Source organism: Pongo pygmaeus, chromosome 16, assembly GCF_028885625.2.
Source record: "Pongo pygmaeus isolate AG05252 chromosome 16, NHGRI_mPonPyg2-v2.0_pri, whole genome shotgun sequence".
Taxonomy (NCBI): domain Eukaryota; kingdom Metazoa; phylum Chordata; class Mammalia; order Primates; family Hominidae; genus Pongo; species Pongo pygmaeus.
In genome coordinates, this window is record NC_072389.2 from 57,571,644 (window position 1) to 57,597,747 (window position 26,104).

The 26,104-nt window shown below is 39.7% G+C and overlaps 1 protein-coding gene across 4 annotated transcripts in view; it reads right to left on the reverse strand.

The window, feature by feature from the left end:
* MYO5A (myosin VA) overlaps positions 1–26,104 on the reverse strand; it is a 221,625-nt gene that overhangs the window by 10,119 nt on the left and 185,402 nt on the right. The window contains exons 30-38 of one of the 4 annotated variants that reach the window (XM_054450455.2): positions 25,749–25,829; positions 22,809–23,007; positions 20,414–20,488; positions 19,066–19,159; positions 12,973–13,119; positions 10,529–10,683; positions 6,034–6,123; positions 4,024–4,174; positions 1,659–1,941 (exon numbers count right to left, since the gene is read on the reverse strand). In XM_054450455.2, coding sequence (XP_054306430.1) covers positions 1,659–1,941; positions 4,024–4,174; positions 6,034–6,123; positions 10,529–10,683; positions 12,973–13,119; positions 19,066–19,159; positions 20,414–20,488; positions 22,809–23,007; positions 25,749–25,829 — 1,275 coding nt within the window. The remainder of the gene's footprint in view (positions 1–1,658; positions 1,942–4,023; positions 4,175–6,033; positions 6,124–10,528; positions 10,684–12,972; positions 13,120–19,065; positions 19,160–20,413; positions 20,489–22,808; positions 23,008–25,748; positions 25,830–26,104) is intronic. The other 3 variants (XM_054450457.2, XM_054450456.2, XM_054450458.2) reach the window with 3 other exon arrangements.

Here is a 26,104-nt window from a genome sequence, read left to right on the forward strand (position 1 = left end):
ATTATAATCATCATTATGTAAGATTAAATGACAAGATAATGTAATTCTCTTTAATGGAAGATGGAAATGAAGTCATTACGGCAAAAGTTATTAGACTTGCTAATAAACAAAATAGAATAACACAATGTAGCTCTGTCTTTATTGGGGAGCTGGCCAGAAAACACTTCGTAGCTTCTCTTACAATTTCAGAGCTGGGTTGCTGTTGCAGGGTGAGACTTGATAATCCTTGAAGCACTCTCTCTTAAGGCAAACTCCAAATCAGGTAACTGAATAACCAAAAGCCCCACATATACCTGTGCTCAAGCCTTAAGGGAAAAGCCTAGGAGATGAAGATGGTGGCCTGAGAAAGCTCCGGGATGAAGGGAGAGAGAGGCAAGGGAGGGCCACTGGAAGAGACAAAGACTTCAAATGGTGACAGAGACAAACTACAAAGACATTGAGGTTTCACGAAGTAGCCAACCAAGTGGCAGCAGTCCTAAGACTGAAGTCAATGGACACACAATCAGCACGTAGCAACCAGGCAAATAGGGGCCAGCATAATATTACGACAGGTGGCTCCACATTTCCATGCAGAGCTTATAGAGAAATATGCTCCACTATCTGAGAGGAAGGCATTATTGTCTTAAAATTCACTATACTTCAATGTAAGTCAGGATGGAAAATTTGAAAAGAACACTAATAGTTCCTGAGATTGAGTAACTACTAAGACTTTCATAGGAGAAATCATTTTTCCCTCCTATTGGTGAATATTCTAGCTGTTTTAAAATAAAAAATTTGTGGCCTGGCACGGTGGCTCACACCTGTAATCCCAGCATTTTGGGAGGCCGAGGCAGGTGGATCACCTGAGGTCAGGAGTTTGAGACCATCCTGGCCAACATGGTGAAACCCTGTTTCTACTAAAAATACAAAAATTAGCTGGGTGTGGTGGTGCATGCCTGTAATCCCAGCTACTTGGGAGGCTGAGGCAGGAGAACTGCTTGAACCAGGGAGGCAGAGGTTGCAGTGAGCCGAGATGGCGCCATTGCACTCCAGCCTGGGCAACAAGAGCGAAACTCCACCTCAAAAAAAAAAAAAAAAATTTGCAAAAAAATTATGTTACAATAATGAGGTTATGCTGAGGAGTATTGGGCATAAAATTAAGTGTAGCTTTTCTTAAAATATAGAGGGGGGATATTTTAAGAATTAGTAAAAGATCTATTAGACCTGTTCTTGTTGCCACAGGTACAAAAAGGTATTTTTCCAAAAATATATTTCTAAGAGCAAGCAAACATTAGAAATTTTCATTATTATAATTTAATAATTTCTTATTGTATAATTAAAACACACACATAAGGAGAGGAAGCAGCTATCTCATCTTTCTGTATTTTTGCATCATCTCTTCACTCCCCCAAATAAGCAAGCTTCACCATGGAAAAGGGTTTCCTATCAAGAATGTGAAGAACCTGTTGGCAGGGTGCAGATAGGGAGCAATAATGAGATGTGGTGAATTCCAGCCAGGCAAGGGAAAGTGGCTCCGTGCCAGTTTCTCCCTTGCCACTTGGCCGCATGGCACCAGACATGAGATGCAAGGACTCAAAACAAGTCATCAGCTCTCCACAACCCTGGCAGGCCAGCTGGGCAGCAAAAAGAGGCTGTCGCAGATGTTGGCATTTGCTCACCTGATCTGCATGCCTTTACTCCAGGAGCACATGTCCTTCCGCAGGAGGAGGTTGTTGAGGGTGATGGCCCCTATGATATAGAACATCTGCTTGACCACCTGCTTGATCAGTTCAGGGTCCATGCCATGCTGACACATGACCGAGTGGAAGGAGTTGAGCTGCCGGAGGATGGAGTCCAGTGTGTAGGTGCCCTCATCGGCGATACTGGAGGTTCGCTTTCTCAACCCTGTGGGCTTCACCCCAGACACGCCCTGAATCGTTTCATGTTCCAGCATGCCTGAAACTGCAGGAGTATTTCAATTGTTAGAGGAGATGATGTGGAAGGAAACCTTTCATGTGCACACATCCATGTGCACAAACACACGCACATTCAACTTAGGAAAATTAGCTGGGCACGGTGGCTCATGCCTGTAATCCCAGCACTTTGGGAGGCCGCCGAGGTGGGTGGATCACTGGAGGCCAGGAGTTCAAGACCAGCCTGGCCAACATAAGGAAACCCCGTCTCTATTGAAAATACAAAAATTAGCCAGGTGCGGTAGCGTGTGCCCGTAATCCCAGCTACTCAGAAGGCTGAGGCAGGACAATCACTTGAACTTGGGAGACAAAGGCTGCAGTGAGCTGAGACCACATATCTGGGCTCCAGGCTGGGTGACAGAGAGAGACTCCATCTCAAAAAAGAAAAAAATGATCTGGGTGCCAAAATAGAGGGAAAAAGAACTTCACTACAAAAGGGCTTCCGGATTTTAAACTTTACTGAAGGAATGATTCTTAATTGCAAAAATTTACTATGAATCTAAGTAAACTTAATGGTGTCTTTTCTAAAATAAGAAGCGTAAGAAGCAGTAGCCTTGTGATAGAACAAGTGTGTGTGTCTTGGGTGGGCTTTTGAGAGTGGTAGGTAGCAGTTCGGGTTAAGATAAGCATTCTCCATGTTATCTCAGCCCCAGACGCAAAAACAGGAAGAAAGGCAGGGCACTGACAACCATCTTGGAGAAGACGTGGGAGAGGGGAGTGGTATGGGTCTGGAGAGCTGGGCCCTTCCTTATTCTGGGTTTTCCACAGTAGCAGTGGGCCCTTAGGCTGCCCTCCGTCTCCCAGAATTCGTCTTCTCACCTGTGGCCCGGCTGCTTCCCTGTTGTGCTCTCTTAGCATTTGGCTTATACCTCCCTTAGAATGTTTCTGAGATATCCACTCCCTGACAGCAAGCCCCTTGAGAGCAAAGGCCATGTCTGGTTCACCTTGCTATTTAATTGTGCTAAACACAGATTCCCTAGAACCGGCATGTTTGTTGCTGCTGTTAAATGACTGGGAGATGGGGGTAAAGATTTAGATTGGGGCTTCTTTGAGGCGAACTTCTTATTCAGCCAATAGAAACAGGCAAAGCATTAGAAAAACTGGCTGAAGCTGACCTTCTTGGTATCTGTGTTACCTCCTAAATTTTCGCCGACCTAGGGTGCTTTAATGACCTTTTAAGGGACATCTGAAGAAAACATTGCCATCTCCCATGGCTTCCTCAGCTTTTGATGTCTCAAATAGCTAGTTAACTGTGGCCTACGAAAGCAAAGGAAACACTATGAGCCCACAGAAGGGAAATGAAGAGGTTGTGGAAACATGGAAAATGCATGGATGGGGAAAGAAAGTGTAGCTGGAAGTAGCCTTAAGAGCCTGCTGATAGGCTGGGTGCGGGGGCTCACACCTGTAATCCCAGCACTTTGGGAGGCCGAGGTGAGTGGCTCACAAGGTCAGGAGATCGAGACCATCCCGGCTAACACAGTAAAACCCTGTCTCTACTAAAAATACAAAAAATTAACTGGGTGTGGTGGCAGGCACTGTAGTCCCAGCTACATGGGAGGCTGAGGCAGGAGAATGGCGTGAACCCAGGAGGCAGAGCTTGCAGTGAGCTGAGATTGCGCCACTGCACTCCAGCCTGGGCGACAGAGCGAGACTCCGTCTCAAAAAAAAAAAAAAAAAGGGAGCCTGCTCATAATTTGCCAGAAGACAACAATGTTTGGACCTCATGTTGCTATTTATGTACCTAATTAAAACCCAAGTTTAAAAAAAAAAAAAAGTTTGGTAACTTAAAACAATTTTTTAAAATTCAATGCATTAAACTGAATTTAAACATTAAACATTAGGGAAGGAAACCATATACTACTGTTTCAGTCTTGTGGAAACAGTGTTTTCGATGTATCCCAGTTAACTATGGCTGGGTTTCTGGGATTCCTTGGCTAATTTTAGCCCTATATCTTACTACTTTATGCTCCCCAAATGAATACCTGCCCTGAAACATGTGCCTCTGGTGGCTACTTATTGATGGGCATGAATGATAGGCAGGCTGCAATGCCCAGTGGGGCCCTGGCCTTACCAATCATTGGCTGAAGGATGTTCTCTAACACCCGCACGAGCTGCTGGTAGATCTGAATGGCCAAGTCACTCAGCACCTGCCGATACTCAGCCAGGTCAAAATTGGTGAGACAGTGTTCATTCTGGCGAGATGTGTTGTGCTTCATAAAGCCCTAGAGTCATAATGCAAAGTTAATGACACACATGAAGTAACCTGTCTCTTCAGTTTAACTATCTCCAATTTGATCAGCATCTTCATGCTCTTTTCTGCTCTGTCCAAGGAGCTTCCCCACTAATGCCAGGACTGACATTCTCAAATGCTGATGTGTGTTTGTTTGCTTCCATCATAACCCCCTCCACTTCTTACTAGCTTTTGAACAATACCTTAACTTGGCAATCTAGCATTTAAGTCTTCCCAACAGCAATGTCAATGAAGCAAATTGGAGGAACTTAACTAAAAAAAAAAAAAAAAAAAAAAAAAAAAAAAAAAAAAGAGTCTTTCACTTCTGAAACAGCAGGTTTACTGTCAAACACTAAATTATCTAAATTATCTCTTAACTTCAGTTCATTATAGTCCTATTCTTAAAAACTACACCCAAAGGACATATATAATCTTGAAATAGACCAATTTCTACAGAGACTGGTGAATACATACAAAAAGTTCCCTTTACTCTATTTCGTGGTACCCACACCATGGTTTTCAGTCAGAGGTTAGAAGGGAATCTTTGGTGGTATCTGTTAAAATGGAACTGAATGGGCGGCGCTTTTTCCAGTCACTTTGCAGCTTAACACATTGCTTGCCTGATGCTACGTGATAAAGGCAAGTGCTTACTCTGAGGATTCTCCCCACAGCGAAGCATCTGCCTCCTTACCACCTACTTAATGACTGGTCCGAAAGTGGGGACTGACAGGATGCAGTCAACGACCCCTCTGAGGGATTCTGGTCTGTTGGCCCCATCTTCTCAGGGACTAGGCCTTGCTCATCTCTGTGTTTCCCATCATCTGCCTGTCAGTGCTCGGGAAGTGCCGCTGGGCACCTTCTCTGCTGCCCTCCTGGCAAAGGGATGGGAGGCACGGAGGGCAGTTGGCTAGGGTCATGGGCCCTCAGCGGTGCCAGACCCAGCATCCCAGCTCTGCTCCTTGTGGCCAAGAGAACTTGGGCACATCAATGAGCCCCAGTGAGCCTTGGCTTCCTCATCTGTAAAACTGGGCTATAATTCCTACCTCACAGAGAGGCTGTAAGAATTAATGATCATAAATAACACCATATACAGTAAGTGCTGTCTAACACATACTAAAGCAGCCCTTAATAGTCATTATTAATATTCTACATAGTTTTGAAATATTTGAAGTCTATCAAACAACTAATGAACATATCCCCACAAACAAAAACAATAGAGATTTTTTTGGACAAATTGAAAGACATGATTTTTGATCACCTTTTTTTTTTTAGAGTTAAAGGATTTTAAGGTCCTCTTATTGTCCAAGAGTATTAATATTAAATTTTTCTTTTTTTTTTATACTTTAAGTTTTAGGGTACATGTGCACAACATGCACGTTAGTTACATATGCATACATGTGCCATGTTGGTGTGCTGCATCCATTAACTCATCATTTAACATTAGGTATATCTCCCAATGCTATCCCTCCCTCCAATTTTTGATCACCTTTTAATGTATTGTGGCAAGCCAAAATTGATTAATTTCTTTAAATAGTTCACTATTCTGATATTAGCTCTTGAAATGCCCACTAAAACATACTGACAAAAAGTTTTACTTCTGGTAACTATTCACTGACCAATGCTTATTTTATTTTTCTCTATGCTTTCTCACAATGTAAAGAAGAAACTGTCATTCTCCAAATCACTGCTTCATAGATAGTGAACATCAAACAAAGCAATGAACTTCCAAGCCACCTCTGAATTTGGGTTTCTAAATAAAGAAATGGTTAAACATTTTGTGCTTTTACATTTTTTCCTTAAAAAGGTCAGAGAAAGTATAGCATGCTGGTTTTGTAATCAAGGTTTTCTCACCTCTTCTCCACTGTACTGTTTCAAGCAGTGCAAAAATCGGCATGTGTTAGAGAGCCAGAAGGAGACGGTTTCAAAATCATCACCCCTTTTCTGAAAGAGAGAATAAGTCTAAACTTGCCTTTTCCTTAGGGAAATAACAACCTAAAAAAAATTGAACAGATACCAAAAGACCCATTTCTTTCAGTTACCATTATAAACAATTATAAAAATAAATCACATTACAGTTGTAAAGTCTTATGTCATTGCTAGCAGAATGTCAGCGACCAGATTCATTAGTTGTTGCTTTGCTTGCCATTCACTTTTTTGGCATAGAAAATTAAACTGATGTGAATTTAGCTGTTCCTTTAAGCAGAAAAAAATTCACCCGGCTGGGCGTGGTGGCTCACACCTGTAATCCCAGCATTTTGGGAGGCCGAGGCAGATGGATCACCTGAGGTCAGGAGGTCGAGACCAGCCTGGCCAACATGGCGAAACCCCGTCTCTACCAAAAATACAAAAATTAGCTGGGTGTGGTGGCATATGCCTGTAATCCCAGCTACTTGGGATGCTGAGGTAGGAGAATCACTTAAATCCGGGAGGTGGAGATTGCAGTGAGCCAGGACTGCACCACTGCACTCCAGCCTAGAGACAGAACGAGACTCTGTCTCAAAAAAAAAAAAAAAAAAAAAAATTCACCCAGCCACAGTTAGCCCAAAGTCATGTCCCCCTTGGGGTTAATGATGGGAATCAGAACTAAAAGCAGAAAGAGGAATAACAAATATTGTGATAAAGAATATGAAAAAGAATTTGAAGCACTTAAACCCAGACTAGATTAAAAATCTTGTCAAGGGTAAGATAAAATTTCTGAGCTGTGAATCCAGAAATGAGAAGGAGGAAGTCCTGAGCTGGGCAGTACAGCCAGGGGAAAGCTGGTTGGCTCTTCACCAGGACTGGGCCACCGTGGCAGAAAGAAGAGAGACTCATTGTGCCTGAAAAAGATGTGAGGGCTGGGAATACTTCCCAGGGGCTTCATGGCAGACATACTTGGAAGGACTATGCATTTGTAAACTAAAGCATTTGGATGAACTAATCCCAGTTTGTATATGGGAAGTCACAGAAATATTAATGTTTGCCTGCACTTTTTCTCAGAAAACCTTGCAAAGGAAAACCAGAATAGTTTACCTAGGACAGGTGCCTAGCATTAAATGGTCTTAGAAGCTCACTTTTTTTTTTGCATGAAATCATATATTCCAATAACTCTACTACTATATCACAACAAAACCCAGGTTCTTAGAAGCTGTATGAGAATATCTGCCTTTTGTTTCTTAGTAGCGGCTTTATGCAGTAAAAGTGCACAGGATATATCATGGGGAAAGATGGGTTTCTCGTTATATCATTTTTTTTACGTAAATAAAATCACCTTTTTAAGAAAGTACAAAACGCCCTTAAATTTTGTAGAATATTCCCCTAAAAAGACTTTAAGAAAAAAAATCCTAGAGGATATCAAACCTAAGTCTTTTCAGCTGAGACAGAATTACTGAGTTCAGGTCCTGACTTTACCACTAAGTAAATATCTGAAAGACCTAGGTATGTAGTCTTCCAGTGTAGGAGGACTGTGAATAAAATAAATTAAATAATAAATTATTTACTGCCAGTAAATACAATTTTATTACATTCCCAAACACAGAAAATCATCCTATAGCTTAAGTGTAGATTTGACTAAAAATAACTCTGCCTCTTCCAAAAATCTGGATTACAGCTGTTCCTAGTGGAGGCTCTGGGGTAAGCTGACAAAGACAATGAATGCAGATTGGGAAACTGTGCTGGTCACTGTCAGGCTATGGGAGAGTGTCACTAAAGCACCAATCTAGACTGTCTTCACTGACGTCTACACAAGTCAAATTGCAGAGATCCTCAGAACAGTCCCAGCTGGATGTAATGGCACCTATACTAAAGAGTTACCAGATAAAGGTGATTAAAACCTAAGGAGAAGACTTCATTCTAGAAATAATCCAGCATCTGTTTTCATTAGTGGGCTCTAGCCTTTGCTAAGCCACTTTTTTTTTTTTTTTTTTTTTTTTTTGAGACAGAGACTCAGTCTGTCACCCAGGCTGGAGTGCAGTGGCGTGATCATGGCTCACTGCAGCTTTCACCTCACAGGCTCGAGCGATCCTCCTACCTCAGCTTCCCAAGTAGCTGGGACTAAAGGAACATGCCACCATGCTTGGCTAATTTTTTTATGTTTTATAGAGACGGGGTCTCACAATGTTGTCAGGGTTGGTCTCAAACTCCTGGGCTCAAGCAATCCTCCCACCTCTGCCTCCCAAAGTGCTGGGATTACAGGCATGAGCCACGGCACCCAGCCCACTTTTAAACAAAATAACTCAACAAATACAATTTGAACACTAAGGGTATCCTCTGTCCACATGAAAATGAGATACTCTATATTACTTCAAAATAAAAGAACATTTGCTTCTTTGGAAATTAAAAAAATATTAAAATAGAATGCCAAGTCTTTACCTAAGAGGTTACTAGATTGAGTTTGCCGAAGTAGTATTTTTTGCAATAAACAAGCTGTATTTGATCAAAATTAATAAATCCATGTTAGTTCCTACTCTATCCCATAGAGAAAACAAGATGAACTCAAAGCTATTTGCAGTTTTTGATTTATTAGAAATGATCGTAAGTTAAAAACTGTATGGATTCTCTGCATATCTTTGGCTAGTTATGCTGCTTAGGGCCGATGGCAAAAAACCAGTTGCCAAAGTTGAAACAGGTATGCAACACAAACATACAATTCAAAACTGGGATGTGAGACAAATGCACATTAATTTTAAATGGTATTAAAGAGTGTTATGTTCTAGTGCCCACTCATTTTTAATCTTTACAGAATTTGGTACAATAGTCAAACCAGATAAGCATCTTCTTGCAATTATGATGAGAGAAAGAAAACTTTATGATTTAGTTTTCTCTCTCTCTAGGAGTTGGCCTAAGAAGTAGCAAAACTTGTAGTTTATCTAAGTACAATATTGCATCAACACACTAAAAATAAAACGAGTTATGTTGGGAAGACATTCATCAATTTTTAAATGTTAAATCTTTAGAAACTCCATGCTTTAGTAACCACTGTAGAATGTTAACTACAGAAAGTATCTGCACAATAGGGACCAACAGAGAACCAGCATTTATCAAAAGTTCGCTCCCCAGGGCTAAGGGAGGGAGGAATGGGGAGTTAGTGTTTAATGGGTACTGTGTTTCAGTTGGGGAGAATGAAAAAGCTCTGGAGATGGATGATGGTGATGGGTGTACAACAATGTGAACACACTTAATGCCACATAACTGTACACTTAAAAATGGTGAATATGGCAAATTTTATGTTACATATGTTTTACCTAATTTTTTTTAAGTTCATAAAAGAAGTCTTAGATTTGAAAGAGTCCACTGGCATGTTGACTATCCACTTATCTTTACCCTAAAAGCTCTCGTTAAGTTTGATAATCCGAAAGCAAAGTACCTGGAACATATGATCTTAGCTCCTCACAGCAACAGTGAGTTAAAACCAAGCCTGTGCTCAGTTTCTCTGGAGTCAAGAGGGGGATTATGCAAGGTGACTCAGTGACTACTGAGTTGTGTAGGCTTTCTGCTCAGTTATATAACTTTGCTGTCTTTTCCAAGTCTTTCCTCTCTGATTAGCATCTGTGTGTTGCTTCCCACATGGAACCAGGCATTTTAGGTAACAGGGAAAATTATGGGGTGAAGTAGAGAAAAAGTTGGAAGAAAAACTGTAATGTTTTATCAGACATCTTTTTATATGAATGAGCCATATCTTAAACTTATTTAACATCTATTTTAATTTCTGCATCACGTTCCCTGTATATATGAACTCTACTAAATATTGTTTAGTTCTAAGTAAAACCTCAAACTATATCTGTCCATGAATAAACTTAGTTTACTGCACAATTAAAATGCAGTTATGTCAAGTTAATTTTGATTACTGTTCAACTTGAGCCCTGTTTTGAAAGAAGGCAGATAGACATGTTCAAGGAAGAATGTTTCTTCCAGTGGAAGTTTTCACTCAAGACTGAAAAGTGGCTGGGTGCAGTGGCTCACACCTGTAATCTCAGTATTTTGGGAAGCTGAAGGGGGAGGATCACTTGAGCCTAGGAACTGGAGACCAGCCTGGGCAACATAGTGAGACCCTGTCTCTACAAAACATAAAAAATTAGCTGGGCATGGTGGTGTACAACTGTGGGCTCAGATACTTGGGAGGCTGAGCTGAGAGGATTGCTTGAGCCTGGGATTGCACCGGGGCTGCAGTCAGCTGAGATTGCACTACTGTACTTCAGCCTAGGTGACACAGCAAAACCCTGTCTCAAAATAGATAAGTAAGTAAATAAAAATTGGAAAGTGTTAATAACAAGCAACTTAGCTAAACTCTAAGGAAGGAAAATCAATCAGTGCAGATTCTGTCATCATTAACAATTCATGATGAGAATTTTGTTGAACAGGAACTGACCTTCAATACTTTTTTGATGCTGTTAATTGTTGATGTTAGCAACGACCTTACTTTCTGATCATCATTCAGGTAGTCAGCATGTCGAACACACATAAACAGGATATATGCCGGTAATCCTGGAATCAAATTGACTGCTACACCACGTGGCTTCAGTTCTAAAAAAAGAAAAAATAATAATTTTATATAACATGGAAAATTTTCGTGAGGCATGCATTGTGAGATATAAAAGCACAGTTGTCATGTAAGAGTTCAATCATTCAAGGTAAGTAGGTAATATAAAAAGTGTATTTTAATAGCTCTTTAAGTAGAAAAATTCTGGAGTGTGGGGCATGTCCATATAATGACAACTCCCAAACTGATATCTCCTGCACTGACTTTTCCCTTGAATTCCAGTCTATCAACTACCTTCTTGACAACTCTGCTCAGGCACATGAAACTAAGCCTCTCCCAAACCAAATTCTTGCTTCTCTAAGGAACCTACTTTTTTGGAAGTTGTCCCCATCTTAGTAAATAAATAGCAGCTCCAGTCTTTCAGTATCCTAGATTACAAACCTAATCCTCATTTTTGACTCCTTTCTTTTCTCATACCACATATCCAATCCATTAACAAACCCTGTTGGCTCTATCTACAAAATACATCCAAAATCCAGCTACTTCTCACTGCTTCTACCAGCTACAGATGTCCCATGGAGGTCACCATCATCTCCCGCTGGGCTGCTGCAATAGCTCCCTAACTGGCCTCCCTAATTCATCTCTCACTCCCCAGTAGTGCATTTTCCATACAACAATCAGGGCCATTCTTTCGGAAAATGTTGGTCAGATCATGTCACTCTTGTTCTGAGAATCCTCCAAGCAGCTTCTCATGTCATGCATTTATAAAAGCCAAAATCCTCACCATAGCATAGGATCTGGCCCTATTCCCCTTCCCCACTCCAGCTCACTCTGCTCCAGATGGGTCTCCTTACTGTTGGTTAAACATGCCAGGTATGCTCCCTGCCCTGGGCCTACGTGCTTACTGTTTTTCTGCCTTGAATGTTCTTTCCTCAGATATTAGCATGACTAGTTCGCTTACTTCCTTTGGTGTCTGTCCAAAGATCACCTTACCAAAGAGTGTTTCCTGACAATTTTACACAAACCAGTACACCTGCCTTCACTCTTTATTCTTTTTACTCCATCATATATTTGTTTATTTTATTTTCTTTATTTCTCCCCTGGAATGTAAACTCTGTGAGACTGGGTACTTCACTTTGCTCATTACCTAGAAAATGCCTAGCACATGATAAGAGTTCATTAAACATTTGCTGAATTGATAAATCTGTTAATTTTATGCTTAAAAACCAGTGGCTCCTTAACATTTTTGCTAAATGAAATTCATGTTGAAACTTAAGCACCTGTGCAACTATATATAGTACTAAGTTTAATGCCAGGAACATTCCATCAGGTATAAGTGCCAATCACATTGCTGTCACCCTGGCACCTGGCGGGAGGAATGCTGTGCAAAGGCTGAAAGGAGAGGTTTTTAGGATTTTCACTTCACAACTTACGGTGTGTACACTCTAATCATTTACCACCACCCTCTAAAAAGTCTTCTTGCAAAGCCAGCAGGCTCAGACCCAATCTTAAAGGCAGTGTGCTGCTCTGAAATGCTTCTTCCACTCTCATTATTCTGTCCATTCCTTCCTTTGTTAGAATCTTTTCCTTTTTTTGTTTCTTCCCTATTATTACACTGCCGTCCTTGACCTATTTAGTTGCAAACCTTTCTACGGGAGTAAGGAAAAATTGAAATTCAGGAACCTAAATGGCCTGGAGCAGTTGTGCTCAACTGTGGTTACACTTGAGAATCCCTTAAGAAGCTTTTTATTATTTTGGAGAAAGACTCTTGCTGTGTAGCCCAGGGTGGAGTGCAGTGGTATAATCACAGCTCACTGTAGTCTTGAACTCCTGGGCTTACATGATCCTCCCACCTCAGCCTTTTGAGCTAGGACTACAGGCATGTACCACCACGCCTGGATAATTTTTTTTTTTTTTTTTTTTTTTTTTTAGAGATGCGGTCTTGCTATTTTCCCGAGGCTGGCCTTGAGTGCTTTTTTTTTTTTTTAAAGTACTAGGCATTGCCAGGCTCTTCTCTCTAGAGATTTTGATTTAACTGGGCAAGAGGAAGATACATCAGTATGGTTCAAAGTTTCCAGGTGATTCTAATGTGCAGCCAGGGCTGAGAAGACCTGATCTTGAGTTATCCTTGTGGGTGGGTCTGAGGCATGTGTCCCTGCAGTTGGACTGAAAGTGCTTGGTGTGGTCAGAACACTACTGCAGCACTAGAATACATGGTATGTGATGATGACTAATGAAACCTATGCTGAATATCTCACAAATTAGTGACTAGTTTTTCCCACCATTAACCCATGTGCCAGAAGGAACTTTTATCCAATGCAGAAAATACTTGCCCAGAATCAGGTTCTTAACAAGTTTTTGCTCATCCTCCTTCTTGTATTCCAGCATCCCTTGGAAATCCTTTTCTTTCCTGGGAATGTTGACTGGTCGGATGGGTTCATCAATGATCTGTCCTGGGGATATGTTCTCCATCTGGCCCACTTTACGAGAAGTAAGAAAGGAGGAGAAAATGTTTTCCATATAAAAAACATGAGAGGTCTCCAAGTTCCTATAATTTTGAATGCATTCTACAACAACCGAAACTTGCCATATTTGAGACTTAATTGCCTCCTCTTAAAATTATTTTTTTCTGTTAAAATTGGGTGAACAGATGGCAAAATTATATGGTAATCTTACTCTGAAAGCCACTCCTGCCTAACTGTAAATTAACATCAAATAACCTTACATGATTCAAAACTTTTTTTTTATGTAATAAGGCTTACTTTTTAATAAGATTAAATGTCCAAAAAGTAAGTGGTTTAACAGGTTTGTTAATTAATTGATACTAATCAGAAATGGTTAAACATATTTTGACTTTAATTCACAGGAGGAACAATCAATATCCTACAAAGGGGCAGAAGGAGCAGAAACAATTCCCCCTTGCTCTTGGCTCAATGACTTTAGCCATTAAAAGCAAAAGAACATTTACTTTAAATGTATCATTACAATCAGTTCAAAACACATACAGATAGCTGGTAGAAGAGTGTTTCTTCATACCACTTGGTCCAAAATGTATTATTTTTCACAAAGGCCCCATATGGCAAAGACCTAATTTCCTCCTGCCATCCTCATTCCCAGAGAAATCATGAACAGAGAAACTATCTCTATGTAGTATGATTTCCTAAATGTTATTATTTTTGGTTTATTTCTTTTTAAGAGAATGTTTAAAATTCTACTTATAAAGTTGCAATCAATGAAGTACAACCACTGGTTTACAATGCTTTCAGATGTTAAAAATAGTCACTATTGTCAAGGGCAGCAGCTAGAGAATTATGCTAAAGGTTAAAAAAAAAAAAAGTCTCCAATTTCATCTCAAAATTGAGACTTGAGTGGGAAATCCAACAAAAAGTAAAGGTACATATGAGTTACCACAGCCACTGTGGAGATACACGCTAGTAACCAGGTTTTTTATCCTTTTATCTACAGGGAGGGAGAGTGGTTAAGAGATTTGTTTAAGGGCAGATTAAGTTTGAGTTCTGAGATTGCTGTCAAACAAAATGCAGATCAGATGCAAAAACATTAGAAAGCTTAATATTGCTGACTCCACGAGGTGTCAGTAGTGCTTCTTGTGTCACTCTGGGTAATTTCCTGGGTTAGTTCTGAGAAGCCAGTCCCGCAGGAAGAGGTTATCACAGAGAACATCAGTACCTGCCAGTGCTCTTGCTTATGTGGCATGGAGCCTGGTGACACATCGTCCACCTCATGCTGCAGCAGCACACACTGGGACTATCAGCGCTGAAAATCTGGTTTAGGTGAAGTCACCACCATCCAGCAACACTATGATATCTAAAGAGTGGTCAGATTGTGATTGGACAGATCAGGGCTATGGCCATCTCCCATAATCTAGTTTTTCATATGCATGATCCAGCATGAAAGCCACGGGACTAACTCTAAAGTATATTCTTCCATGCAAGAGAAAAGGAGACTCACACTGTTTGGTTTTACATAATTCTGGTGTCAGTTTAAACACAACACCACAAGGAGCTCTGAAGCAGCACACAGTGGCCTCTACAGATCATAAACCTGCAGCTGCGTGTAAAAAACAACATAATAAAACCCCTGCCATCTATGCCACTAGTAACTTTTAAGCCACATGTACAATTCCAAAAGGGGAAATTGGGAGAAAACAAGTTCAACATACTAGGTTTATCAATAAATGCACATATTTGGACTCCATGTAACCCAAAGAGCATATTTTAAACCTACTGATTTATCAAATCTATGATGCTATCAGTTATGAAATACAGTATTTTATGTAACACTAAAAAAAATTGCCAACTAAACTATAACCCATCAACAATTGTAAGATACACCCCAATTTCAGAGATGTTGAAATGGGAAACACTGTGCATCTCAGAATTTGTGAAATACGATGGATGTTTTTACAAGAAAGTTTATGTTTTAAAAGGAAGCTTCACCTTCCTTTTGCAAAATCTCTAACCAGGATATTTTTGGTGCTGTACAAAAATGTCAGGTAGAATTTGCCGTACTCTCACTAAAAACTTTCTCTCTGCCTCTGAATTCTCCCTAGGGACTTAAGTCTTTGCAAAGCTCACAAATGAAATATAGATGTCAGTTCAACATAACCTTGATTGATGTAGCAATATTATCTACTAATTAAAATAAAATGTTGGCCGGGCACAGCGACTCACACCTGTAATCGGAGCACTTTGGGAGGCCAAGGCGGGCGGATCACCTGAGTTCAGGAGTTCGAGACCACCCTGACCAACATGGAGAAACCCCATCTCTACTAAAAATACAAAAAATTAGCCGGGCATGGTGGTACATGCCTGTAATCCCAGCTACTTAGGAGGCTGAGGCAGGAGAATCGCTTGAACCTGGGAGGCAGAGGTTGCAGTGAGCCAAGATCACGCCACTGCACTCCAGCCTGAGTGATGAAAGCAAAACTCCATCTCAATAAATAAATAAAGAGGCAACTAGCTAAGCCTTTTGCCCTTCCGCCTTCTGCCATGTAAGAACACAGCGTTCGTCCCCTTCAGAGGATCCAGCAACAAGGCACCTGCCATCTTGGAAGCAGAAACCAGACCCTCTGAACTTGCCAGTGGCTTGATCCTTCAGAACTGTGAGAAATAAATTTCTGTTCTTTATAAATCACCCAGTCTCAAGTACCTTGTTATAGCAGCACAAAGGGACTGAGGACCCCAATGATCCATTCTTCTAGGAAGCCCTGAACAAAGACTCTAGTTTCATTTTCTAGATTCTTTATAAACTTGAGGGAACCTTTTTGTCTTCAAAAACGAAAGAAAATTGGAAAGTTTTAAAAAAATTTACTTTTGGCACCAGGAAGATCTTGATCTCAAGTTTGAGACAATCAGATAAATTCCTAATAAGTAGAAGATTTCTGTGGGAAAATCTGACACAAAGGAGAGAAATCAGTGGCCCTTAGAAGGTATGTGTTCTAGTCCTGCCATCTCACCTGCTGCAACCATGGGTCACTTACAGGCCTTAGTTTTTTCCTCTTATGAAATAACTAATTGATTTCTAGAATCCTTTCAGGTCTTAATTCCTTGATTCCATGAAAATTAAGATGGGTGAAAATACAGCACAAAGCAGATCAAATTTTGAAACACTCTCCATTTAGCTATATAGTTTCTGCCAAAAATTATATATGCTAGCATTTTTTTTTTAAAGTCTCTGTTGGCTTTTTAAAAAGCCTCCTTAATTAAATGTAGCTTGTAGGAGGAGGCAAGAGTTGTGCTATTTTAAACCAAAAGGATTTAAGTGTGTTGCAATACATTTAAAGTAAAAGACAACGTTTAGTGATTAGAAGGTGCCTATATTTTCTGTGTAACAGGAAGATACAAGGATGAAAAGTGTCACCTTGATTCTCTTTATTTGGGGTAGAAGCAGGGACACTGCACTCAGCAAGTACCCAAGTCACATAAACCTATTTCATTTCATCCTCTAGATATGTATCACTTAACTCAAAATGTAACTCTTCTTAAGAACTATTATAATGTCTTTTTTGTTTGATCTATGAATTGCTATTCTCAAATGCTACTTATAGCTTTATAGCTGTCTGGATAGTTTAAATGATGAGGTTGATTTCTGATTGACAATGGCTTAAGATTAGTAATATCTTAAAATAGTCTAACCCATCTCTTCAATTAAAAAATATACATATCAAAGAAAACTAATAAAAAATTATGTAAAATAATGAATGGCTTTTCTGTTTATCAAAATTTACTAAAGTATGGCAAAGGAATCATTAGGAGTGGAACAAAAAAAGAATCTCACATGTTAATACACTTAAAATCTGTTTTTTTCAAACAAATACTCTGCTGTCTGATTATCATCTCATGATATAATTAGCGCAAAGTGCAAAAAGTTCTCTGAATAAAGACTCTTAAGTTCTACTAATAGACATTATAGCTCATGTGTGTGTGAGTGTGTGATGTGGAGGCTCAAATTTTAATGTAATATATGACTCATGTAATGCTAAAGGATTATATATAAAGTATGACTATAAAATAATCTTTCTGATTTCTAAACAAATATTTCAGTATTTGTACATCCAATGCAGTAATATCCTTTACAAAGTAAACGTCCATGTTGCCATGTTATAAATATTTCTGAAACTTACTCATTCACTCAACAAACATTTATCGAATGATTATGAGATAGGTCAGACACTATGCTAGGTGCTGTGAAAGCAAAGGGAAACAGAGATGTTTCCTATGCTCAGGAAGCTCAGAGTCTATTATGGAAGCCAGTAATTCAAACAGAAAAATTGCTAAAAATATGACATAGTGAAGACCGTAAAAGATGTCAGCCAAATTGTGGTACACAGAGAGCAGAACTATAACGTCTGTCTGGGTAATCAGGAAAGGCTGCTCTTGAGGATGTGACATAAGACTCTGGTCTCAAAGGCTGAGCAGGACTTAACCAGGAGAAGCAGGATGACCAAACAGAAGGAGCAGTTATGACAAGTCCTGGCATGTTGGAGGAATGAAAACCACACTTGGAGTTAATCATGATAGATTCTTTAGAACATCCTCAGTGATGGGGAATCTTCACTGTTTGAACCAAGTAAGAATTAGATGCAGAATGACAATGAGAGAAAATGATTAACCATTCACACAGGTTTGAAGGCTATTCCAAAGAGTGTCTCAAAATCCCTTAAGCAGTGAGAACACTGAAATAAGCTTAAAATTTGGCTTTCGGCTGGGAGCGGTGGCTCAGCCTATACCCAGCACTTTGGGAGGCTGAGGCAGGTGGATCACGAGGTCAGGAGTTCGAGATCAGCCTGGCCAACATGGTGAAACACCGTCTCTACTAAAAATACAAAAATTAGCTGGGCACGGTGGCATGCACCTGTAATCCCAGCTACTCAGGAGGCTGAGGCAGGAGAATTGCTTGAATCCGGGAAGCAGAGATTGCAGTGAGCCGAGATTGCACCACTGCACTCCAGCCTCAGCGACAGAGCAAGACTCTGTCTCAAAAAAAAAGAGTTTGGCTTTAGTCTTGTTCACTGCTAGATCCCTGTACCTATAATTCTTAACAAATAAACACATAAACACACTAATAGAAAAGATGAGATCCATTTGTATATAAATAATAACAACAACTGATACTTGGTTATTTCTCAAGGAATTTTTTCATCATCATCATATAGAAATCATGAGATGTTTTTAAAAATCTTATTTCTTTATCATCATAATTCATATTTTTCTTTTTTACTTCTCTATTTTTCCTCCATTAGACTGTAAGTTCTTTGAGGACAGACTCTGTCATACTCATCTTAGTATCCCTAATACTAAGAATAATGGTAGTAACTAATAACTAAGTCGCATGAAGCATTTTTACTATGCGTCGGTAACTTTTCTAAGTGTAATATACTTATTAGGTTGATGCAAAGGCATTTGCACTTCCTGCCATTAAAAGTAATTGCCTTTGGACCAACCTAATAGCTCATTCAATCCTTATAAACCATGTCAGATAGATGCTATTATCTTTCTAATTTAACAGATGGGAAAGCAGAGGCATACAGAGGTTCAGAAACTTGCCCAATATCATATGATTAATAAGTAGAAGAGCTAAGATTTGAACCCAAGAGGCTTGACTCCAGAATCCACATTCTTAACCCCTATGCTATACTGCCTAGCACATTGTCTGGCATATAGAAGATATTCATTAGATGCTTACAGAGTAAAATCTGTAAATTATTACTACCATGAAAAGAACATTTTTCCTCATCTAAAAATGTAAATTTCTACTCAACAGAGGTTAGGTTTGCCAAAAGTCATATTTTGTTATTATCCCTAATATTTGCATGCAAACCTCTATTAGGCCACTTATATAGCCTAGTCTTTAGGCCAAGACTCAAACCAAGACTCAGTGACCATCTTAAAAACATGTTTAAATACCTTCTAGTTCACCAATTTTTTTCGCAAATACTTTCAGTTGTTTTTTCAGTTTACGGACCGTCTTATCCTGTTTTTCAAGTTGTTCCATCAAATCCTAAAGATAAAAAAGAGAAATATATCAGAAAGATCGAAACAGGCCTTCTAAAATGCATCAAGGGAAAACAGACACAATATCACAGAAACAACACTGTTAGTTTTACATAAAAGCTCCAGAAGAGCTCATTGGTGGAGCCACCACCTGGCTAAAATTGGCAGGCATGGGAAATGCAGCTACAATAAAAGCCGTATGTTAAAATATACAACGCAGTAAAATCCTTTACAGCGTGATGGACAGCAGGCTCACTGCAGAGTGTTTCCAGTAGACTCCATGCAGGAAAATCAACTGAATGCTTTGTAGAATGTATTGGTATTCCAGTAGAATGCTTTCTTTTAAAGGAGGACTGACTAGGCAAAAATAAATTTTGATGAATGCACAAAAAGGTTTGTGGAAAGCATGGTTGAACTTAGGTAGGAACTGACACTCCCCATGTTTGAAGCACTGTCTCTATGAGAGCCACCCTATGAGATTCTAAAATTAGCCCTGAAACTTAAGAATAGTTCAGAAGTTCTGGGAATTAAAAGATAAGTTGAAAAAAATAATCACAAAGAACAGGATAAAGAGTGGTCTGCTTACCTAGGACCAAAGTGGCAAGTGGCATAAGGCATCTATAAAATCTTGCAAGTGATATAATTTTGCTTATACAGAAGAAAGGGGTATTTATGAATGCCTTATGCAAAAACAGAAACAAAAGCAGTACACTTAAGGAGGAAGGTAAAAAAAAAAGTCCATGATTATCGGCTATTTAATAAAGAATTTGCTCAAATGACAGGCATGGTTAAAAACTCAATCAAAAAGAAAGTGGACAACAGTAGGCTCAGAAAGAGCTTAGAAGGGCTATGAGTCAGCAATGTGTGTGGTCTGTTATTCAGGTTATGGAGAAGAAAGGCATTCCAAATACAAATATTCATTTTCCAGTTTAGACAGGAGTAGATTTAGCTACTAGGCCAACCATTCAAGGGAATAGCTGCTATCTCTTCAAAGTGTTATGTTGTGCTTCTTGGATTTTACGTGATCTTTCAAATCACATTTTGCTTCCATCACACTGTAAGCCTAGTGTTAATAACAAACCAAACGTGACAATGGACTCAGGACACTGATAGAGGTGACACCACTGGCTAAAAGACAGCTGTGGGGAGAAACAGGTTTCGTGAAAATTTTGAAGAGACTTCCTGGGAGGGGGCAGGCAGCAGTTACAGAGGGCTATAAGTAGCAAGGAAGACAGCAGAAAAGCACTATGGTTTTACATACAATCATCCGTTTGTAAAGGGAAATCCGATATGACTGATACTTCTTAGGGTCATCTGCATATAATTCCTCAAAATACTGAAAAAACAGGCACAGTGGATATTTGTTTTTGTCTGTGTCTTTGAGGGAAATGCTATCTTTCAGCAAAATCAATTTTAAAATATTTTAAAATACAAATAGTGAAACTATATATACTCGAAAGGCCCTGATTTGTCACCTTCCATTACCCTTTTATCTTTCTAGTATAGATTATTCTAATTATATATGTACAGATGTTTCTTGTGTGATCAAAGGAAACAGGCTGTGGCCAGGATGCCATCACTTAGCAGGCCCAGATAAGGCTGTCATTTCCCTCCTCCAACCTCCTGCCTTTTTACTCCCAGCCTCCGCAACACATGATGCTCACAACTTGCTGCACCTTTTTTTTTTTTTTTTTTTTTTGCTGCCAGCAGCAGTGGCAAGAATAGGGGAGGCAAATATAATAAAAGTGAGAATAATAGCAATGTTCGCTCGTGAAGTTGGAGAGGCTGGTGGGAAGCTGTGCATCTTCCTTCGCTGAAAGACAGCATGGGGGAGGCCTGTGAAGCCTCTTCACTAGATGAGGCAGAAAAATCATTATTGTGTTTTGTGTTGGTGGTAGGTAGGTGGGCAAGGTAGAGTTTCAAGAGTACTAAGCCCAGGTCTCCTGCTGGGCTTTAATATCCTACTCAAGTGTTTCTTATAGAAATGCACAATTTAGATTGAGAAAACAATGATTTTGAAAAAGTCTATCATTTCCTGTACTTATGTTTGAATCCATCCTCCTGAATTAGTAGTCAGTGTGATGGCAGGAGAAGCAGCTGACCTACAAAGGGTTTTCCCCAAACTCAAATTCATTAACTGGGCTCTATTAGCTTAGAATATAGGGGCTTAGTCTATTTTTTGTATTAGCTATGAAAAATTGCCAAGAAAATTAATATTGCAAACAAGGTTGCAAGAGAAATGTCTGACCAACTTAGTGAAAAAACCCTGGAAATCTGCCACCCAGAAGCATCTTTATTTCACGATTTCACCTTGTATTTTAAAACAATAATTTAAAGCACAGAATTTGTATGCCAATCAATCAACTCATTATATTATTCAGTATATTCAGCAATACTTAGTCATCAAAGCATTGTTAGTTTAATTTAAGCAACAATATACTTGAGCGTTGTAAAATAACACTTCAAAAATATTTTATGATTCAGAAAATTTTCCCCACAAATTAGTGAGATTTCAATCACTTTGGAAAGAGCCCACATACTGCCCCCACCCTCCTCCCTCATTCCCATGGTGGAGCCTCATACAGACAGACTGTGAAAAGAATACTTTTGCGTTTTGCTTCTAATTCATATAAAAGATAGTTGAATAAATGACACTAGAAAACTGTTTGTAATGTAAATTATCACTAATGGAGTAATGGAAGGATAATTCAGACTGTTAAATCTTCAGAGAAAATTCATACTATTTTATTATAGGTCATTAAAAATGTTAATTTAAAAAAGACACAAATCACCACCAATCCTAAACAACTTTTCTCAAAATCGGGCTAGCACTACAATATAGACTTTATATAGAAATGTGAAATTATCACTTTTTAAGGATTTTTAATATAGTAAATATATTTGTCAAAAAACTGTAAATCTGTAATAAAAGATTATGTGACTGAGAAAGAAATATTTTAGAAAATATTTTTGGCAAAAAAAAAAAAAAGGAACAAGGGAAAAAAAAGAAAACAGTCAGACTCCATGCCAGGGTTTAGAATCTGACAAGGAAAAAAACAATTTCCTCATTTGTTATACAAGTTCTGTTTAAAAGAACAGAAAATATGTAAACCTGAATCCTAACACACACACCTCCCTGACCTGGGAGCTCCAGCCAACATCAACCAAAAACCCCTGCTTGGTTTTACCAACCGCCTTTCTCAACCTCAATTCTAACCCTACTTGTCTGCTAGAGATGGAGCCTGGGATGGCCTCAGTGGCTGCTTGGGGACCAAAGGTAAAGGAAGCCTGTCCCCATTCTCAGTTGTGACAATCACATAATAAACCTAGGATGGCAGAGGATCTGCAGCTGAAATGGAGGAAGCAGATCACCTGAGCTTCAAGGCCATCAAAAGCCCAGCCTGCACCCAGGTGGTTGTCTCCTCCAGGGCAGGTCTAAGAGCACTCAGCCCTCCGTGATAAATAGAACCTGTGCCTTTTTCCTTCCTACCAAAATATTTGTATTTTCTTTACTCTGTCTCTGCTGGAGTAAGAGGGGTAACAAGTACAGAGGGGTGAGTTTCTCCCAGCAAGAAAAACCCGTGTTTGATCAAAAAGAAACTAGACTGTCGGGCAGGCTAGGTTAAGAAGCATGTGGACCCGGCAGCTCTCCTTACCAAGTTTTCGTTGGTCAGCCGGGTGATCTCGTGTTGCAGGCTGGCCTCAATGCGGGCCTCTGGGGGCAGCTGCAGGTTCTGGGCCAGCAGCTGCTGCTGTCGGTTGTTCTCCTCCTTCAGGCTCTGGATCTCCCCACGGAGGGCCTCGGCCTCATTCTCATGGCTCCTCTTCTGTGACTGGAGCTGGGATTCCAGGAGCCTGTGGAGAGGACACATGGGTCGGAAGGGGAGATGACACCCCGAGTCACTGCCTAACGGGTGTAAGGCATCGTGTTCACTTGCAAGAGTAGGAAAAGCAGATATTCTTTAGTATCTGTGTATCTTCTGACTTGATTAAAGTCAAGAAACTAAAACAAGAAGCAGAAATAGAAACGAATGCTCTCACATTTGTGTCTTTCTGCATTATATAAAGTTCTCAGAGGCCCTAAGAAACAGGAGAGTTTTAGTTCTCTTGAAAGGTTCATAGGAGGCCAGGTGTGGTGGCTCACGCCTGTAATCCCAGCACTTTGGGAGGCTGAGGCAGGCGGATCACCTAAGATGAGGAGTTCAAGACCAGCCTGGCCAACATAGTGAAACCCCGTCTCTACTAAAAATACAAAAAATTAGTCAGGCATGTTGGGGCATGCCTGTAGTCCCAACTACTCAGGAGGCTGAGGCAGGAGAACTGGTTGAACCCAGGAGGCAGAGGTTGCAGTGAGCTGAGATTGCACCATTGCACTCCAGCCTGGGCAACAAACAAGAGCTAAACTTCATCTCAAAAAAAAAAAAAAAAAAAAAAAAAAGAGAGGGTCATAGGAAATGAGGATGTAAAAAAAAAAATCAATTGAAAAAAACAGCTTTAATTTGCCTTGCAATTGCATTTATAAATTAGCATTTAAGTTGGCAAAGACAGTACAACTTTGCCACAAAACAACTCTGCACTATAAAGGCCAACATTACAAACTTCCAAATTAACTAAATGTGCCTTCAGAACTACAGTTACTAATTCCAGGCAGAGGGAATTATATTCTACTCCTATCCTGAAAGACAGAGAGGCTGGAACACCACTCCAGCCTTATATATACAGATTTACCCGAATCCACACAAATAGTTCTGAAATTTCCTATATATATTTTAGATCTGTCATCTTCTTTCTCCCCAAAAAATTACATATCAGAAACAGAATCCTAACAAGATGTGGTTTTAGAACAAAAATATTAATAGGACCAAAAAAGTGGTTATTGCTTCTCCAAGCAAACATACAACCAGCTGTGCCCACAGGGCAGACCAGGCATTGGCAGTGAGAACACCAGAGTCAGAGCATCCTCCCTTTGCCACGCACCCCTCCTTCTACAGTCACTCTTTTCCAAATGCAAAGTTATGGTTAAGAACTAACTAATGTGAAGAAAAAAAAGACATTCTTTTATTCCAGTCCCTTGGTTGCCAATTGCTGGGTAAAGCTTAATGATGCCATTGCAAGCAAACTGTTAACAGTGGACTAAAAATATTTTAGTGATTAAAACATTTCAAAAAGATCTGCAGCAATAACACCCCAAAGTTAATGACAAGGGTTAATGATGAGAACAAACAAAGCAGAATAAGCAAGCAGAAGCCCCTTGAACAAACATTTGAGTATTTTAAAAATTTAATTACTAAAATGGAATTTTAATGAGATTTTAAAGACAAATATCACTAGAGCAGATGAATGTCTGTGTTAGAAAGGTGCTGCTGTTTCAGTTTTATTTTCTCTCCTCTGAACATATTTAACGTGTTGAATTTGGGTAATTATTCTGAGCTATAGCAATGCAGAAAACTCTCCTGATTTGCTGTTTCACAAATGTGAATTTCATAATAACCACACAGAGCGCCAAATCATGCATTTCATCTTGCTTTTAGACAGCATGGTAATAATATATAAGAAGGTAGGCTGGGCACAGTACCTCAAATCTGTAATCCCAACACTTTGGGAGGCCAAGGCAGGATTGTTTGAGCCCAGGAGTTTGATACCAGCCTGGGCAACAAAGTGAAACCCTGTCTCTACAAAAAATAAAAAAATTAGCTGAGTGTGGTGGCACATGCTTGTGGTCTCAGTTGCTCAGGAGGCTGAGGCAGGAGGATTGTTTGAGCCCAGGAGGTCAAGGCTGAATTAAGCCGTGATCATGCTACTGCACTCAAGCCTGGGTGACAGAGCAAGACCCTGTGTCAAAAAAAAGAAAAGAAAAATGTAGCCACATTGCCATAGACACATATATCCTGTAGATCTATCTATAGGATATGAGAAGCCACTGTCTCAGTAATAAATCTTAATCTCTCCCCCAATAGTTTGTGCCCTAATTGAAAGATTATGTTTTTCTTTTAACTCCTGGAAGAGAGAGATTCACAAATTTTAGTGTCTGAAGGGAAGTGTCTTATATTCACCATCATTCAATTTTAGCTTTAATAGTTATCTTGTAGTGAAGGTTTTTAAAGAAGGTGTTTGGACCGGGTGTGGTGGCTGACGCCTATAATCCCAATACTTTGAGAGGCTGAGGTGGGTGGATCACCTGAGGTCAGGAGTTCGAGACCAGCCTGGCCAACATGGTGAAACCCCGTCTCTACTAAAAATACAAAAAATTAGTCAGGCGTATTGGTGCACGCCTGTAATCCCAGCTACTCAGGAAGCTGAGGCAGGAGAATTGGTTGAATCCAGGAGGCAGAGGTTGCAGTGAGCTGAGATAGCACCACTGCACTCCAGCCTAGGCAACAGAGTGAGACTCCGTCTAAAAAAGAAAAAAAAAAGGTGTTTGGTTGAATGTTCTCAGTTCTACTGAAAAGCTTTGGACAAATAACACAATTACTAACACTAATTTACCCGAGAAGACAATCAATGCACAAGAAATACAGGGGTGAAAGTCAGGAGGTCACTGTTAGTAAGAAAAACAACAAATTAATAACATTCCATTTTGGGGAGACAAATATAACCTGTTGGCTTGTTTTAACCCTTCATAAACCAGCCACAGCTCTCCATCCTCATTCAACTTATGGTAATCCAGAGCAGATGATCTTCCATGCAAAAGGAACAACAATGCAAAACACAAAAGGATACAGGATGGTGATGAGGTGACGATGGTCAACAGCAGCACGCAGTATTTGAACATTTTATAAGTTTGTTTTTATTCATTATGACAACTTTAAGACATTACCACAAAAATTATTTTTGGTTAATTTTTAAAAATGAGTAACATGTAGCATCACATGTAAATGGATAGAAATTAGAGCAAAATAATCAAGGATGTAGAGCTACTTTTCCTGCAAAATAAGAAATGACTGGAAGGTGA